General features: G+C 32.7%; 1 protein-coding gene across 6 annotated transcripts in view; it reads left to right on the top strand.

Moving 5' to 3' along the window:
• NOVA1 (NOVA alternative splicing regulator 1) overlaps positions 1-20,070 on the top strand; it is a 150,343-nt gene that overhangs the window by 96,083 nt on the left and 34,190 nt on the right. For all 6 annotated transcript variants that reach the window (XM_060619403.3, XM_060619402.3, XM_060619410.2 and 3 more), the window contains one exon: positions 16,894-17,060. In XM_060619403.3, coding sequence (XP_060475386.1) covers positions 16,894-17,060 — 167 coding nt within the window. The remainder of the gene's footprint in view (positions 1-16,893; positions 17,061-20,070) is intronic.

The following is a 20,070-nucleotide window of genomic DNA, read 5'->3' as shown; positions in this document are numbered from 1 at the left end:
CAGTAACACTTTGGGAAACATAATTGCCCAGAGATTTAAGAGAGAAACGGGGACTTACTGAGGTAAAAGGATGACTACAAGCAGAACATCTAAGGAAAGAGTTAAAAACAGAGATGGACTTAATTGAAACAGTCAAGTAGACATTGATAATTATGTGGTATAACTGTTACATAGTATTACCATAGTACTATAGAATTGCCAAATACTGGGACTTTGAGAATTCTAGGTCTGAACTTTGAGATCATGTTGGAATTGACTGTGATGTTCTTCTATGTTTGTAACACTTTATAAGCCACACATACCAATTTTTTCTGCATAACACGCACATATGACTATACAATAGAAAGGAAGCCCTAACTGGATTTTCATAAAAGAACAAATTTTCAACAAGCTTGGAATAGATTTGTTGTATACACTTCTTCTGCTAACATGGTGTCTAAGGAACACAGGAGTGCATAAAGTCATGTATATTTTCTCCAGACTAAGAGCAGTCACAGTCCTTGTAAATTTTTTTTTTTTTTTACAGGCTATACACTACTGTTACCCACAAAGTTTCTATATGACTTTATTATATTCCTTTTTTGAGTTACGGGTAAAAAATAGTATCTATAGCTTAAAAGTTGCCTATCAGTAGGGACTTTCACTACTGCATTATTAGAAATTGGACACAGAAGAAAAACCAACTGGTTAAATCTTACACATTCACATTGTTTTATGTATCGTTCTAGATTGTTGGTCTCTAATTTTAAATATGCTTGAGCAATTTATAAGATGACTGGATAAATTTTCAAAATGTTTATTCCTTTTAAATCAGTTCACAGAAAATTTCTTGAAATATCCCCAGGATTAATCCATCAGGGTTCTTTCATAGGTCTTATTCAGAAATAAGATTCTTTATAATATAAAGTCTTCAGACAGTTTTACTCCTAATATCAAATTTGTGTTATGTTCATTTGTGTTTCTGTGATATTTCAGCTTGGTAATACACTGTATCTGGTCCTGTTGATAGTTCATCTGTTTAATACTTATCTCTGTATATATTTTCTCTCTTCTTTTGATATTTATATCTTATATCTTCTTTTTTTTAAATTTTTTTTAACGTTTATTTATTTTTGAGACAGAGACAGAGCATGAACGGGGGAGGGGCAGAGAGAGAGGGAGACACAGAATCGGAAGCAGGCTCCAGGCTCTGAGCCATCAGCCCAGAGCCCGACACGGGGCTCAAACTCACGGACCGTGAGATCGTGACCTGAGTTGAAGTCGACGCCTAACTGACTGAGCCACCCAGGCGCCCCTCTTATATCTTCTTTTGAAGATATCTTGTATTCTCTGTTGATATTTAATATAATATAATATAATATAATATAATATAATATAATATAATATAATATAATGTAATGTAATATAATGTAATATAATATAATCTTACTGTAGGGGTGTCTGGGTGGCTCAGTTGGTTAAGTGTCTGACTTCTGCTCAGGGCATGATCTCATGGTTCATGAGTTTGAGCCCCGCGTTGGGCTCTGTGCTTACAGCTCAGAGCCTGGAACCTGCTTCAGATTTTTTTTCTTTCTCTCTCTTTCTCTCTCACTCTCTCTCTCTCTCTCAACAATAAATAAACATGTTAAAATTTTTGCTGTAATGTGATTATCCAAGGCCATAATTTTAATTCATTAAATGAATAATTATTAATAGTCTGCTAAGTTTTGGGTTGGGGATATAGCTGAGAACAAAACAGTCAGGGTTTCTGCCCTCTTCATCCTTTTGTTCTAATCAGAAGAGACAGACAGTGAAGTAAATTATAAGGAACAAGAATTTCAGAAAGTGGTAAGAATAATGGAGAAAGTAAAGAAGCCTAAAGTGATAGGGACTGAGAGTAGGCTATTTTATGCTTGTTAACAGTGAGATCTCTCTGATGAGCTATCACAGAATCATGGTCTTAAGGTGAGAAAGGGGCCTCTATAGGAAAAGACAGAGGAAAAGTGTACCTAGGGTAAAAGTCAGTAGGAAAAAAAGACCTAAGTGAGAACAAGCCTTGGCATGTTCCAGTGACTAAAAAAGACCCAACTCCCTGGAGTGAAGAAAAAGAGAGGGAGAGTAATATGAGATGAGGAATGAGAGGCCAAATCATGATGGGTTTTGAAAGCCAGAGTGAAAGATTTGGATTTAACTCTGAGAGTACACTTAGTTTAAACTGGTAAACTACACATCATTTGCGTATCCAATAAATTACTTTCAGCAAGGAGTGGATTGATAGAGGTGCGAGAAGTGAAGCAGCCTGTCCTGTTTAGAGATGATGGCTTGGACTCCGGAAGTGTCAGTACAGAGAGAGTAAAGTCATAATATATATTTATGATATTTACAACCATGGAACTAAGTTAGTTAACGTAGGCAGAATATAGCAACCAGGAAGCCAAAATAAGAAAGTGTTTCCATAAGGCAGAAATGGTTAACTAAGGCTACTGTATGGAGAGGAAAGGTAAAATAACATAATACTATACCGTTTACTATTTGTCTCCATTGCTATAATTTACCAACATCCCTATCATTCTGCTTGTTTACTGAAAACTTAAACATCTGATTTACGGTCTACCTCTGTACCTGGTACTCCTCCTGTTCAGCCTTTGTTTCCAAAACCGTTGAAAGAAACTGTAATGGCAAAGACAGCAAGGGAGTGACGAAGTGGAGCAAGGAAAATATCTAAATAGTTTGTGGCCCCAAGTAACCTGGGATTTGACAGAATAAAAACTGCCCCAGTTGAGAGTGCTCCGTGGGACATAAAGAACTAAAGGAACAGCCAAATATAATCAAGGGGTGAAACTAAAAGGAACATTCATAAAAGACGTTTTGGATATGGAACATATGTTGAAACTGAGGTAAGAGAGGACACCATGAAGAGGTTTAGAAGGACAGAGTAAGGTAGGGAATTGGGTCAGACTGGAGACATAGAGAAAACTATGAGCATGAGAATCGAAGTGATGACTAGAGAGATTTAGACTTCTGGTAACTTAGATATATAGGAACATGAGGAACAGAAATCTCTTATAGGAAGATGAGCAGTTAAAGTTTAGTCCAGCTTATTATTTGAAAGGTCTGATACCACTGACCTTTGTTTCCTGCTCCTTAAAATGATGTGGTGATCTTTCATGGGAGAGGAGCAAGAGTAGTGAGATACTGAGGTGTCGTAGCCACTGGACAGGGGAACAGTTGACTCAAATGAACTAACTGAAGGAAACACGAGGACTTATTTATAGGGGTAAGTTAATGAGTAAGGGCAGGAGGCCAGAAACTACATAGTGGATGGGAAACTAAAGATCTGAATCCCTTCGAAACGAAAGGAGGCCAGAGGAAAGAAAGCCAGTCTTCTGTCTTCACATGGATCAGAGACCTGTGGGTGACCAGGAGTCCAAAGATCTGTCTTCAAGTGGATTAGAAGTCAAGAGGGCTATCCAAAGGATCAGGAGGTTTAAGTCTACGGAGAGTTATGTATTCCTATGATAGTGCATGAATATATGCGACATGGAATCACTCTGTTACGGGCAGGTAACATCTAGCCTGAGATTTCTTCAGTTGACAGACCTTATTCATAACCTTTAAGTGATTCAGAATAACAGAGACAAAGATAGGAGACAGGCTTATATGAAACAGGAATTAGAATTATAGAAAATTATTCTTATGGAAATACAGTTTTACTATTTTCTGGGACACATGAAATTAAGAGTATAATGGGCAAGTCAGTTAATTTTAGTTCATGATACCACAGAAACTCATCTGAATAATACCTCCCTGTTTTGAGCTACAGTCAAACAGGTGTTAGATGTATTACCTATTTCGTATCTCACCGTTAGCCCTTATAACTCTAATATATTCCAGTGTTCTTTAGCTTATAATTTTTTAATACTCTATCATGAAAAAATGAATTGACACCTTATTCCATTGTTTGTTCACATCAAAGAATACAAAAAAAATTAGCAATTGAGTTGAAGAACTTTGAAAAACTTCTGAGCCTCACCTTCAGCCTCAAGGCCACATTTTTCTCCAAATATGTTGTGGCATGCTGCAGCTATTTACATAAGATATTTTGCTACTTACTCTCAGCATCATGGTCATAGTAAAACTACCATGCACACAGGGAGAGTACATATTAGCAGCATGTTTTAGTGGAAGATTTGTACTTCCTTTCTTGATAAAATATTGTCATTTTTTTCAGCATAATAATTTTATGGAATCCACTGATAATATCACAGTAATGAAACTCAGAAAGCTTTAGCCCTAAGATCAAGAACAAGACCTGGATACCTGCTTTCAACACTGTTATTCAATATTGTACTGGTAGTTCTAGCCAGATGATTGAACAAGGAAAGTTTTTAACAGGTATCCAAATTAAAAAGGAGGAAGTAAAACTATCTCTCTTCACAGATGACATGATCTCATGTATATAGAAAAACCTAAAGAATCTACAAAAAGCTACTAGAGCTAATAAACAAATTCAGCAAGTTGTAGGGTATAAAAATCAACACACAAAAATCAGTGTATTTTTATACACCAGTAATGAACAATCCCAAAAGGAAATTAAGAAAGCAACTTCATGTGCAACAGCATCTAAAGGAATAAAATACCTAGGAATGAATTTAAGGAGATGAAAGACCAAAGACCTAAATAAGTGGAAAAACATCCAATGTTCATTGGTAGGAAGACTTAATATTTTTAAGATGCCAATACTATTGATCTGAGTGTCTGTTCTTGTGCTAGTACTATAGTGTCTTGATGATTACAGCTTTGTAGTATTGCTTGAAGTCTGGGATTGTGATGTCTCCTGCTTTGGTTTTGTTTTTCAAGATTGCTTTGGATATTCAGGGTCTTCTCTGGTTGCATACAAATTTTAGGATTATTTGTTCTAGCTCTGTGAAGAATGCTGGTGTTATTTTGATAGGGATTGCATTGAATATGTAGGTTGCTTTGGGTAGTATTGACATTTTAACAATGGAACAGAATAGACAACCTAGAAATGGACCCACAAACGTATGGCCAACTCATCTTTGACAAAGCAGGAAAGAATATCCAATGGAATAAAGACAGTCTCTTCAGCAAGTGGTGCTGGGAAAACTGGACAGCGACATGCAGAAGAATCAACCTGGAACACCATACACAAAAATAAACTCAAAATGGATGAAAGACCTCGAAGTAAGACAGGAAGCCTTCAAAATCCTTGAGGTGAAAGTAGCCAAAAACCTCTTTGATCTTGGCCGCAGCAACTTCTTATCAACACGTCTCCAGAGGCAAGGGAAACAAAAGCCAAAATGAACTACTGAGACCTCATCAAAATAAAAAGCTTCTGCACAGCGAAGGAAACATTTATCAGCAAAACTAAAAGGCAACCGACAGAATGGGAGAAGATATTTGTAAACGATGTATCAGATAAAGGGTTAGTATCCAAAATCTATAAAGAACTTATCAAACTCAATACCCGAAAGCAAATAATCCAGTGAGAAATGGGCAAAAGACATGAATAGATACTTCTCCAAAGAAGACATCCGGATGGCCAACCAGCACATGAAAAAATGCTTGACATCACTCATCATTAGGGAAATACAAATCAAAACCACAATGAGATACCACCTTACACCTTTCAGAATGGCTAACATTAGCAACTCAGGCAACAACAGATGTTGGCGAGGATGCGGAGAGAGAGGATCTCTTTTGCACTGCTGGTGGGAATGCAAACTGGTGCATCTACTCTAGACAACAGTATGGAGGTTCCTCAAAAAATTAAAAATTAAAAACTACCCTATGACCCAGCAATTGGACTACTAGGTATTTATCCAAGGCATACTGGTGTGCTGTTCTGAAGGGACATATGCACCCCAATGCACCATCAACAATAGCCAAAGCATGGAAAGAGCCCAAATGTCCACCGATAGATGAATGGATAAAGAAGTGGTATATATATACAATGGAGTATTACTTGGCAATCAAAAAGAATGAAATCTTGCCATTTGCAACTATGTGGATGGAACTAGAGGGTATTGTGCCAAGCGAAATTAGAGAAAGACAGATAATGATTTCACTCATATGAGGATTTCAAGAGACAAAACAGATGAACATAAGGAAAGGGAAGCAAAAATAATATAAAAACAGGGAGGGGAACAAAACACAAGAGACTCTTAAATATCGAGAACAAACAGAGGGTCACTAGAGGGGTTGTGGGAGGGGGGATGGGCTAAATGGGTAAGGAGCATTAAGGAATCTACTCCTGAAATCATTGTTGCACTATATGCTAACTAATATGGATGTAAATTAAAAACAATAAAATTTAAAAAAATAGCTAACATAAAAAAATAAAAAAGGTATAAAAAAAGAAAAAGGTATAAAAAAAAGAAAAAAGGTATCAATAAAAAAAAAGATGCCAATACTACCCAGAGTAATCTACAAATTCAATTAAATCTCTATTAAAATTCTAACAGCCTTTTTTAAACAAATGGAAAACCTAGTCTTCAAATTCATATGGAATTTCAATAGGACTAGAATATATAAAACAATCTTGAAAAAGTGTGGGGATTCACTCTTCCCTATTTCAAACATTACTGCAAAGTTACAGTAATCAGAACATTGTGATGCTTACATAGGGATAGACATACAGAACAATGGCATGTAATTGACAGTCCCGAAGTAAACATATATATCTGGTGTTTGTAAATCATATAAATGATAAGGCTTTATTATCTAGAATATGTAAACTAAAAGTCTACAACAAAAAGACAAAAACGAAATTATGGGAAAAGGGGGTGAGTAGGCCTTTCTCCACAGAGAATATACAAATGGTCAATAAGCAATGAAAATATAATCAACATCATTAGTGATTAGGGAAATGCAAATCAATATTACAGTGATAGCTATTTATTTTTAAAAAATAAAACAGTTGTTAGTGAGGAAATGGGGAAACTGGAGTCCTCATACATTGATGCTGGGAATGTAAAATGGTTCAGCCCTGTGAAAAACAGGTTAGCTCCTCCTTAAAAAGCTAGAATAGAATTTCCATACTGCCCAGCAATTCCACTCCTAGATATATATGCAGAAGAGGTGAAAACGGATACCTATGTAGATACTTGTACATTAATGTTAATTGCAGCATTATTCACAATAGCCAAAAGGTGGAAACAACTCAGTGTCCATTGATAGAAGAATGAATGAACAAATGTAATATATAGACACAATGGAAAATTATTTAGCCATAGAAAGGGAATAAGTTCTGATATATACTACAACGTAACTGATAAAAGTACTATGCCAAGTGAAATAAGCCAGCTACAAAAGGGCAAATACTGTATGATTCTACTTACATGAAATATTTAGAATTGGAAAATTAATAAAAACATAAAGTAGATTAGAGGTTACTAAAGGGATGTGGGGAAGAAGAATTGGGGATTTATTTCTTAAGAGTTACACACTTTCTCTTTGAGATGATAAGAAAATTTGGAAATAGTGGTGATATTTGTACAAGCTTCTGACTATAATTAATGCCAATGAATTGTGCAATTAAAAGTGGTTTAAATGGGGGGGTACCTGGGTGGTTCCAACTTCAGCTCAGGTCATGATCTCGTGGTTCTTGAGTTCAAGCCCCATGTTGGGCTCTGGGCTGACAGCTCAGAGCCTAGAGCAGCTTCAGATTCTGTGTCTTTCTCTCTCTCTGCCCCTAGCCTGCTCCCTGCTTGCACTCTGTGTGTGTGTCTCTCTCTCAAAAATAAATATCAAAAATGGCTTAATGGCAATTTTATGTTATATGTAATTTACCACAATTATAAAATATTTTGCCATTTTTTATCATCTCAGCACAATTTAAAACTGTGCCCTAAATTAATAACTTTTTATTAAAATAATTCTCCGTATTAAAGGATTACATGTACCCTTGAAATTTTTAACATTTTTCCAAACTTTACAAATTTACCTTCCCATATTCCTTCCCCCAGCAAGTTAATGGGTCACAATTCTTCATGCTTCCTGTATATTCATTTGATATAGTGTATGTGATCAACAGTAGGACATTTGTTATCATTCACTAACTTGAGTAATTCACTCTTAAAACCTATGCAAATGTGGGTCTTGTCTTTGTATTTGATTTATAGGCTGGCTCCTAATAAAGATGGAGTCATTTTCAAAATAACTATTTTTCAAGCAAATGTGGAATAAAGTCACTGCTTAGACTTGGGTAAAACATTAATCTATATTGGATCTCAAAGTGATAATTTCTATGTTAGGAACAGGACTATCACTAGGGATGTTCATCTTTTTACTCTCAGCTTACATCAGTCCTCAGATTTTTTTACAGTGCTTCATGTCCAGTGGTATGTTTCTTTCCTTACCTTCAGATGACTTTGATTAGCTATGCATGCTAACCACTGGTCATGCTTCTGAGTTTGTGAGCTTAATTTGATAGCACGTGTTTGTTGCAAGCTGTTTTCCAGCTTCCAAGCATGGTCCACAGAATTCTGCAAATTAATCCCTGTTAGTACATAAGGAATAGCTAGGAAAATTAATTCTAAGTGCAGTTTTTCTTCTGGCAGAAATTTAAGAGTACAAATCAATGTCAAAAATGGTGACAGGGTTTGGTAGTGAAAAGAAAATCAGGAAGTCTATTTTATATATACATATAAAAACATGATTAAAACTTCTAATAAAATTTAGTCATGGCAGTTTTATATTCCTATAATCCATGATGGAAGTTAAAAGGTGATAATACTGACCAAACTAGAATTGCCGTGTCTGAATTTAAAATCATAAACCTATGTATGCTAAGGATGGATGAATAACTAGTCAGTCATAATTATAACTGTTGGTAGAAATTTTTGCATGACCTCAGAATTTAAAAACTGGAAATGAGTTACAATATATATGAGAACAATTGCAATTGTTACTTAGAATTTTCAGGTATGTCTGCTTTCAAACCTCAGGGTTCTTCAGAAGTTAATGTCTCCTATGATCTTGTTGCTGCCTTGTGAGAATAGTTATTGAAAACTAAATGACCATGCCATTTGCATGCTTGGGAAGAGAATGAGTAAATAAGAAGCTGGACATCCACTCTGATTCCCATTCATTCATTCTCTCATCTTAAGTTCTTTGAAGACTCTATACTTTTAGATTTTTCTGAAAAGTAGAGTAATTCTTTGGCTTGACTGAGTATATATCAATGGTGAAGCATGCTCTGTAAACAGATTATCAAGCCTTTGCTACATTGGTTTGGGACTAACGCATGTTATAATGGCCCTTTTCAGATTTTTACAGTTTAGAAGTAGAGACATGATTATGTGGAGAGTTAATTACCTGGAGAAGAAAAGCAATTATTACTTCGTATCATAAGATGTCAATTCCTATGATTTCCTTTTTTAAAAATGCCTCTTCTTGAAGTAGTATATTTTTTTCCTTAGAAATTGTAGGGTAGGAGGAAGCATTATCAAATGTGCATAACTGTACAATGGTATAAAAGCTGCAATTACAAATTGGACAAACTTTTTATGGCAATTTTCCTAAGTGCTTTTGTTGATCTGAAAACTTGTTTTCAAAAATCTGCTAAATAGTCCACACAATTATTAACTATCTCCTATGGTGGTAAGTTCTCTGCAAGAAGGGTCAATCATTTCTTTCATTTTATGCCAGATTTGGAATAAATCTGTGAAGTGATATTAATGGTGTGACTCAGTGTATGTAAAAAATTGTCAGATTTGGGTGAAAATTACTTTTCCAAGCTGAAACATGTGACTTTCTTAAATGGATGTAATTTGGGACCTGGCCTTTCATTATATTTTCAGAAGGTATATGTTATAATGGATATAAGGTGTAACATATAAAGTATATGTTATAATACCGTATTTGGCAAAACCTTACATCTCTGCATTTGTTAGTTGTGTGTCCTTGGGCTAGCTGCTTCAAGATAATATTATCTGCCCTGGTTATTGTGAGCATTAAGTGAGTTAGTATATAATATATAATATACAATACACTAATATATTAAATACATGTATTATGACATATATATTTTTATATAAATCATAAGATGGTTTATAAATTTACATATAATCAATGTTTAAAGCACTTACCTTCCAGTAATATTCTGAGATACATATTGTAAAATTGCTTGTTAAATTAGCTCTTCCCAATGAGTATAGGGACATGGAAAAGAAAGTAAGCCAAAAGGAAAGGTAATAGAAGGTAATACTCTATTTCTATACCTACGAAACCCTTAAATACTCTTAAGTGGGGCTTTTGCTGATGTAATTACAGCAATAAATACGGAATGCATATAAATCAACTATTTATAAAGGCATTAGTAGGAATAGATGTTTCTTATATAGAGATTATTGTAGAAGATACATATTAAAGAAATGGTAACATTATCTGTTGAAAGGTAATGTGTTAAAGGCATGTATTTTCAGGTATCTTTCAACAGTTTTAATCTGTTAAATTTATGATTACTATTACTGTTTTTTAATTCTTTAAAATAATTTACATTTTGTTGTCTAACCTAAAATTTATAATACATGTTGTTACTAGTGATAAATATAGGTTATTTTTAATATCTAATCTAAGGAAACCTAATGAGCTAATGCTCCTGCTTTTTTTCAAACCACAAAAACTTGCAACTAATTAAATTACCATGTATAGACTGAGACTAATGAAATAATCCCTGAAAATTGCTTTATTCATTTAAAAAATTATACTCTCTGTTTTAGTTTTTCATTACTGAAATACAGTTGACATAAAATGCTATATTAGTTTCAGGTGTACAACATAGTGATTCAGCAATTCTATACAATACCTAATGCTCATCACAACAAATGTAGTCACCGTGTGTCACCATACAGTGTTAATACAATATCATTGGCTATATTCCCTAGTCTGTACATTTCCTCTCTATGACTTATTTAAAAATAAATAACTGGAAGTTTGTACCTTTTAATCCCCTTCACCTATTTTGCCGATCCTTTTACCTCTCTCTCCTCTGGCAACTATCAGTTTGTTTTTTGTATTTAAGTCCGTTTCTGCTTTTTTTTTTTTTTATTTATTTGTTTTGTTTTTTAGGATGAATTGACTTACATACACAAAGAAATCTTGAGATTACCACTTTACTATTGCCCAGAATTATATAGTTGACTCCCAAGTTATTATGGAAACATTAAATATATTTGAAATACACAATAAATTGGGAGATATTTCTTAAAATAGTAGAAATTAAATTTTATAATGAAAGAAATAAACTTTTTTTTTAAGGTTTATTTTAGAGAGAGAGAGAGAGAGAGAGAGACAGAGTGTGAGCAGGGGAGGAGCAGAGAGAGAGGGAGACACAGAATCCGAAGTAGGCTCCAGGCTCTGAGCTGTCAGCACAGAGCCTGACGCGGAGCTAGAACACACAAACTCTAGGATCATGACCTGTGCCTAAGTCAGACACTTAACCAACTGAGCCACCCAGCCACCCCAAAGGAAATAAACCTTTATTCAGAATATATTCTGTCTAAAATAAGTAATTTCTCAATGATATAAGTAGCTGTTGTCTTACTGTAAAAATTATCTATATGTTATATTTTGTTTTAAATCTCAATTTTTGCCTATTGCAAGGCTAATTGGCACCTGCATTTTCTTAGTCCTTTTCAAGACCAAAGTCATTGTCAGTAAATTGTCCTAGAATTATTAGTAATCTACTAGATTTTTTATATTAATTTTTCATTTTGAGATGTTTCACTGACATCCAACCAAATTTATTATTTTAGATTGATACTGATATTTTCTAAAGAAGTATATACTTGCATTTTCATTATAAGACACTAGTTATATCCTTAGTAGGAGTATTTTCTTACATCCAAACAAAATGTTCACTAATTTTCATTATAGTTGGCAATTGGAAATAATGTGGATCAAATCATTAGTATGTGCCCATTATTCTAGACTAGACCTATTCTAACGGACATGATAATTTATAATTTACTATATTTTTTAAATGATTTTCTCAAATTATCTAGTTTTATACACATTTACTGATCTTCTAAACCCAAAGAGGGTAACTGCTTTAATGTAGACATTTTATTAATAAAAAGTTCTTAAAATCAATCACATATGTTTTCAATATACAGATGAGAAGATTTAGACTAAGGTTTTCATTTATTCAAAAAAGACTTCTTAAGCATCTACAGTATACTGTGCACTATTCTAGACACTTGAGGATATAGTAGTGACCATGACAGACAAGGTCCCTTTCATACTTTAATTTTTATCTTTGCTCATGTTATTATTGTTTCCAGATTTTCTTCATAGCACAAGTTCATTTTGTATTCTGTATATATATGTTATTTGTTTTATGTATAGTGTCTACATGAACTAGAATATGAACTCCTTGAAAGCAGGAGTATTCGTCTGTCACTCAGCTTCTAGGATAGTACCTCACATTTAGTAGGGAGTTAATAGACTTTTGTCAAATGAATGAATGAACTGAATAAAATAAAGACCCAGGAGTGTGTGATAATCTGAAAGCTAAGTGAAATGTTTTCAGAATGGATTGGTTAACTGCGTCAAATTCTGCTGATGGGTCAAACAACATAAAGACATGAAGATTGGATTTACCCAGGTACAGCTGTGATGAATGGTTTGAATGGAGTGAGGGACAAAAGCCATACTGGAATAGATTCAAGTAAAAAGAAAGTGGTGAAGAAGTAGAAAGGGGATCATTCAAGGAATTTTGAGGGATAAGAAAATTGAGCTATAACTGGAGAGAGGAGTATGAATGAAGTCAAGGAAGCCTTTGAAATGTTTTTCTTTTATTTTGAAAATTCCAAACATACAGAAAAGAATAGTACAGTGAGCCCCCTTACACTCTTCACATATATCAGCAATATCAAAATTTTTGTAGACTTATTTTATTTACTCATTTTGTTACTGTTTAATATTTTGAAGTGAATCCCAATCATTTTATCTGTATATGCTTTGATATGCATCTAAAAAAAAGAAAAAAAGAAAGGAAAAATGACAGTTTTTTTACACAACCTGATGTCATAATCATACCTGTTAAAATTAATAGTAATTCCTTGATACTATCTAATACCTAGATCTTATATTGTCACAATTATTTAAAATAAAAGTTGTTTGAATCTAGATTAGTCAAATTCTAATTTACATTTGATCATTATATCTCATAAGGCACTTTTAGTCTAGAGGGAAGTCCCTCTTTTATTGATGGGGCAAGAACAATTGACCTGTTGAGTGTCCTACATTCTTGATTTGTATCTTTGATTCCTCATGGTGTCATTTTTTTTCTGCTTTCAATATTATTTGTAAACTCTAATGTTGTATGTTTGACTGGATTTAGGTTCATCTACTTTGGGAAACGTACTTCATCATTAGTGCCCTGTGTGTCATTGGTATTGCTTCACATCAAGAAGTGCACGGTTCACTTTCACATTCTTTTTGGTTTTATTTTTGTTTTTTTGAGAGACAGAGAGCAGGAGTGAGCTGGGGAGAGTGGTAGAGGGGCAGAGAGAGAGGAAGGAAGACAGAATCTTAAGCAGGCTCCATGCTCAGTGTGGAGCCTGATGCAGGGCTTGATCCCATGACCCTGGGATCATGACCTGAACAGAAATCAAGACTTGGGTGCTTAGTCAATTAAGCCACGCTGACACCCCCACTTTCTCATTCTTAGTCATGCTAATGGCTATCAGGGAGGACAGTTGGTGACTGCCTGAACATTTCCACTGAAAATTACCCATTAACCTTACATCATATGATTTGATGATCTTTGCCTAAATTAGTTACTTTATTTACTTTGTCAAATAATTTTTAGTTCTGTCATAAAGGAGGAGTCTTTAAAAATTGAAGAAATTATAACATGTTTTTCTGCTGATAGAAATGATTTAATAACAAAGGAAAAATTATGATGTAAGAAAGAACTCTAATACCTGAAGAAATCGTGAACTTGGTAGGTAAGAAGGAAGAGGGCCCACTGCATAAGTGATAGAATGCTGTAGGTAGGACCAGGAACAGTTTAAGTGACTTACTTATTCAAGGTTACAGCACAGAATGAATATATTTTATTAAAATTCTATCAAAATTCTGCTATAGAATCTGTTTGAAAATTGTACCTAATTTTAGAAGCATGCATTTTCAATATATGATATTGTATGTGAAATCAAAACTGAAACCACTTTAAATTTCACTGCCTGTATTTGACATTGATCCTACTTGTTAATTTTTCTAACTTCTCCCTTAAAAGTGCATTTTTAAATTAGTGTGTCTTATACTTCTGTATCTTTACATCATAAGAAATGTGGGCATATACTTTTATGTAATTGTTTTTCAGCTTCTGTTGCTAGTCTATTGCAAAGAGTAGTAAATGCTACTGCTAAACAAATAAAATGATAAATAACTAGCAGTTTAGTTTAGACACTAATGGAGCCTGAAAGCCTTTAAAGTGACAAAAACAGCAACTTTAATGATTTATAGGTGCATTTTTGTTACACAGTTTGGTCATATACCTGACAGTTTTCTCTCTTTGTGACTTTTTCCTAAAAATTATAGTTTTGTGTTATCTGAGTAAAAAGGCCATTAGGGTTCAGGAGAAGAATTTGACAGCATGTCTTCTGAGGATTGCAGCAATTCCCATTGGTGGATATACAATCTCCTTTTTTTCCTTCTTTTTTTTTTTTCTTTTGTAGTACTAATGGTAGTGATATTTAATTCTCAAAGATTATGTACTGCAAATTTGAACCAATGAACTATCTCCAAATTGTCTCCTATATGCTATATGAAATTCAGTTTTAGACAATCGTATTTCTTTATGGCTCAGTGATTTCCATTTACTACCTGATAGTCTGTACACTCTAAAGTGTTGTTACTCTGTTGGGGTTACTGTATTGTCTGACATAATATGTAGTGTATTAAATTAGAATTTTAAAGGCAACATGGATTATATAATGTCTTCAGTTATTTAGTACCATGTTGTTTTTTAGAATTCCTATTGAGGTTGAGCCTTTCCTATCTGGCATCCCCAAAGGAGCACTCTGTATTTGTCTCCAAAAGCAGGAATATAATCGGATCTATTTTGTTTTGTCTCCCGACTTAGATGAGAACACTTTGCATGAACTACATTGATCAGTTATTATTATCCTTTCTAGTTATTTATTAGACAGTTAATACAACCTTGTCAAGACTTCCCTAGAGTATCCCTGTAAACTAGATCATTTTACCCAAGAACCACCACAGAGATACATCTAGGTTGACAGGATGAGAAAAGCTGATCAGGAGAAAAAAATATTAAGCCTTCAAACTCACGTTATGTTTTTCAGATTTTCTACATCCTTACAAATGAGAGGCACACTTGCTCTCTACTGAAATATTTTGTACAACTTAAGAAACTTAGTTTTTCATAGACTTGAATCTTCATTGTTTAAAATAAGAAGTTGTAATTTAGGTGTATTCTTGTAATATTATTCTTTAAACTCTTGTGATGAGTCTTTTTACTAGAAGTAAGAATGATAAGCTTTTACTATTCTTTTAAAAATTCAAAACTACTAGAAACATAGAAAAATGGTTTATGAGGCAGTTAATCCTTAAAGCAACATAATCTCCCTGTGATTTTTTTTTTTTAATGTTTGTAGCTTCACAATTTTGTCCTTCCAAATGTACTTTAAAAATGTTTTGTAGAGTGGCTTAGAATTTTTAAACTGTAACACCAAAAAGAAGTGTGTCAGGTACTTGGAAGTTTTCATGTTTATTCAAAACCCAATATTTTAGAAATTTAAAAATAATCATTCTTTTGATATTTTTTGTTAACTGTTTAATAAATGCTTCTGAGAAGTAACTTTATGTGTTGTGTTGGGATGCTGAGAAGATTACAATTTAATACCAAGCTGCTATAATGAGGCTCACTTTTATAGTCTGAAAATGAATTTTTTTTCCTTAAGGTTTATCTGTAAAATATAGAGTTGTAAGATCTATATTGGACCCAACCAAATTTATTCACTAGCAGTGGAAAGAACACTATTAATTATATCTGTATCAATTATTCATCAATTTCAAATTTCATGAACTATTTTAAAATTTTGGTCTTAATTCTGATATTCTGTCTTATTAAAATTACATAATAATGACAGTGCTGATTCGTTCATCTAATAAATATTTATTTTGCACCTGTTATACACAGGGAGTGTTAAAGGCTGTGGGGAAACTACAGCACAAAACAAAACAAGCTAATCCATTGTCCTCTGAGGGCTTGCATTCTAGTGAAAAAGTTAAAAATTAACAAATATAAAATATCAGGTAATGTTGATGTTATAATTAAAGGAAGAGCAGGGTAAGTGAATAAAGAATGGTAGAAATGAAGAAATATACCTGCCATGTAAACCTTCCAAGACCTCCTCTCCCCACCAGTTTAAATGCTCTTTGCATTGTAGACCATCTGTTTGTGCCATCCATGTAGATACATCCATTATTTTTCACATCATACCATCGTATAATTGTTGACCTGATGCTAGCTTTTTACCCTTAAGATATCTTCTTCGAAAGCTGGGTCCATAGATCTTCATCTGTGTGTTACTAGCATTTACACGAAGTATTTTTATAAACGCTCTGCAAGTATTTTTTTTATGTCAATGAAGGAATGATAGGCTCATAATTTCTTAGGATCTCTGGCTCTACTGGAATCCAAAGGCCGTTTTTGAGACTATTAGGAAAGAATGAGTGTAAAAATGATAAAAAGGAGTATATATGTATGTATTCCCTCTGTTTGGTTCAGTTGAACATTTCTTTTTAATTGAGAGTTTTACGTTTTACATCATATCATCCTTTTTCATGGCTTTTTTTAAAAAAAAATACAAAATAAGAAAGAAAGTTTTCTGAAAATTAATCTTTCATCCACAGGTACTACTGAACGAGTATGTTTGATCCAGGGAACAGTTGAAGCACTGAATGCAGTTCATGGATTCATTGCAGAAAAAATTCGTGAAATGCCCCAAAATGTGGCCAAGACAGAACCAGTCAGCATTCTACAACCCCAGACCACCGTTAATCCAGATCGCATCAAACAAGTGAGTGTTTAGTTGGGAAATCAAAGAGAAATATCCACAGCATAGTATGAATTCCTTATAAAGGAAGCTTAAAGTCTTAGCAGATGAAGTTTTGTTTTTTTCCTAAGCATACTTAATACATAACAAAGTTGTCATTTTATTTACTTAAAGACTGTCAGTCAGAGCCTCTTCCATAGATTGACTAGTTGATTTATTGATTGATTGAATAAATCACTTTTTAGTGTTATACTGAGGAGCAATTATATGGCTCATTACTTTTGTGATTACCTTTTAAAAATTTATAGACATAAATTTGTTTAGTTTATAGGGATTAAATCTTTAAAATTATATCACTTTTTAAATAAAGTATAAAAATTGAAGTGAGAGTATATCCTCAAGATTTCAAATACCATATTTTTAGTAATATTTGTAGTTTTCAGTATACTTATAAACTCCTATTTTGTTAACTTGTTATATATAACAGTTTTTATAAACAAATATGTATAAGTAAATTTTTGTACTTAGCAAATAGTCTTTTGTTACAAATCAGCTATTATGTTCTGTATAACATGTAGTCTTTATATATGTCATAAAAGGCCAATGTTTACTTTTAATGTGTGAGATTTTTCTGTAACAAAAATTTTATTTGATAAAAGACAATGTGAGTTTTTAAGGTTGAATAATGGCTGACATGCTGTAGGGGAAAAATGACATTCTTTAATGTTAAAATAGGTGAATCCTTCCCCATAAACTCTTAAATTCTCAAATTTATTTGTTACCTTATGATTATAATTATTGTTTCTGCATTTGCCCCTTTATAATTAGCTGCTTAATTTGTGATCATACAATCAGTAGACTCTGCCTTCAAAAGAAATGTATTAACTTCATTAATTTACAGAATACTTAATTTACAGCATTTTATGTTCATTGTAATAAATTTGAAATGTAGCTCAAAATCTTATTAATTTCATGTTTCTGGATTGAAAAAAATATTATGCCAAACAGTGTTATTGACATATTATAATTTTAACAACGTATAGATAAAAGTAAGGCTGACTAATCATACACAAACATAGGAATTAATAATTAGGTAATATATTTTCAAATTATAGGCTAACATTAAACTTTCTGTTGATTACTGTTCAAATTTTTGCCATGTTTACATCAGATAGCTGCTATTCCATATAAAATTTCATTTTATACTCTGTCACTTTGATTTCTCTACCCTTTTTAAGGAAGTATCTTTTAACGTATGCATGGCAGAATGTAAATATTTTAGAGTTCTACGCATCAGTTGATGTTTTTTTCTTCTTCCCAACCATATATAGTTTAGAAATTTAGCTTATCTATGCCAGGGGAATACAAGGAATATTTTTAAAACTGATACCTTGAAAGAGATACAAGGACTCTGTATCCAGATTCTAAAACTATGAGTTTAGTTAAAGACTTGTGGGTTAAAATCACCTGGGGCTAAGAATTTACAGAATTCCCACTAAAGTGTAGTAGGGTTTATTGACTTTCTGCCTTACTCCAGCCTATTTCTACTCTCTTTTATACTTTCTGTGAGAAAAGTGCAAACATTTATAGATAAGAGTGAGCATCTTGATTTTTTAAAAAATAAAATATACAATGTAGTTTTAGTAGTATGATATTACTGGCAGTATATTTAGGACAATGATATGAATGAATATTTATTATTTTTATAATAATAGCTAGTATCAAATAATGGAATATGAATCATTAAAATTGCAATTTTCTCTATGCAATATGAAATTTAAAGGCTCCCGTATATCCAGTACCAGTATAGATTGATGAAAACCAGAATTTGAAAATGTTTGCTTTTTTTATTTACTTGCCTTGGTCAGATAATGTTATTTAAAATCATGATAAGTGTTAAAAACAATAGTGATTGATTGATTTTTGTGTATTTTCATTCATTTGTAAGCCTGGTAGATATTAATGGAATTAAAATTATTGTTGATTTTAATATGTTTATGTAATAAGTGATGTACATGAAATAGAGTATCATTTAAAAAATTAACCAAACAAGTACACTAAATCTATTAGGGCAATATATTTAATCCTTAAACACTTTCTTTGTAAGTGTAAAAATTAAAAAATTTACTTGAAAAATCTGGAGAAACCATCAAACATATTTCCAAGATAGTATAGATCAACAGAGTTTTTTATGTTTTAAGTTTTCCTATTTTAGCAATGTAAGATTTTTTTGTTGGGTTATTCGCTAAATAGTAAGTCAAGTATATAAATTTAAACGACCACAGTTTTGTTTCTGAAGAAATTATGCTGGTTATCCATTGTCAAATAATATGTCCAAAATAAATTGCTCTAGAATATATAAAAACATTTCATATATCATATTTCATATGATATTTTTATATGATAGTTTTATATATGCATACATTAATACATAGAATCACAGTAAGATTTCTTTTAAAATGGTGGTCTTTCCTTTGACATTTATCTCTTCTTTGGGCTTTATTCGGTCCTGAAGTTAATTTTTAAAAAAATTTCTTTAAAACGTCTTTTAGAATTTTCTTTTAGTTAAATTGGGCAAAGAATAAAATTAAGAGTTTTAAAAAATGAGAGAGCTAGAAAATACAACTTCTGCACAGAAATGAGTTCATGTTGAATATAAAATTATAGCTTTCTGAATGTTTATTACTACATGACTGTTGTTTTTTATGATTGATAATTTTAAGGTTTGCTTCCTAAAAGAGTATAATTTATATGTAACTTGGATTTAAAAATAGGAAATCACAGTTAGTTCTAAACAAACATTTTAAAAGTTACAATTTCAAACCATATATATGGACTTTTAACAGAATATTGTGTTCTGAATTATGTAATCTAGATATAGTTGGTAACTGAATAAATTGCATGAACCAGAATATTCTGCCCAAATGAAACCTACATTTACTGACTGAATGAATGCTCAGACAAATACAGTTTTGTAAGAAAATAATGCAAACTGGTCTTGCAGGCCTTTGATATAGTGGAATGATGAAATCTA

This window comes from Panthera onca, chromosome B3 (genome assembly GCF_046562875.1).
Source record: "Panthera onca isolate mPanOnc1 chromosome B3, mPanOnc1 haplotype 2, whole genome shotgun sequence".
NCBI classification, from domain to species: Eukaryota; Metazoa; Chordata; class Mammalia; order Carnivora; family Felidae; genus Panthera; species Panthera onca.
This window is presented reverse-complemented; position numbering and strand designations above follow the sequence as displayed.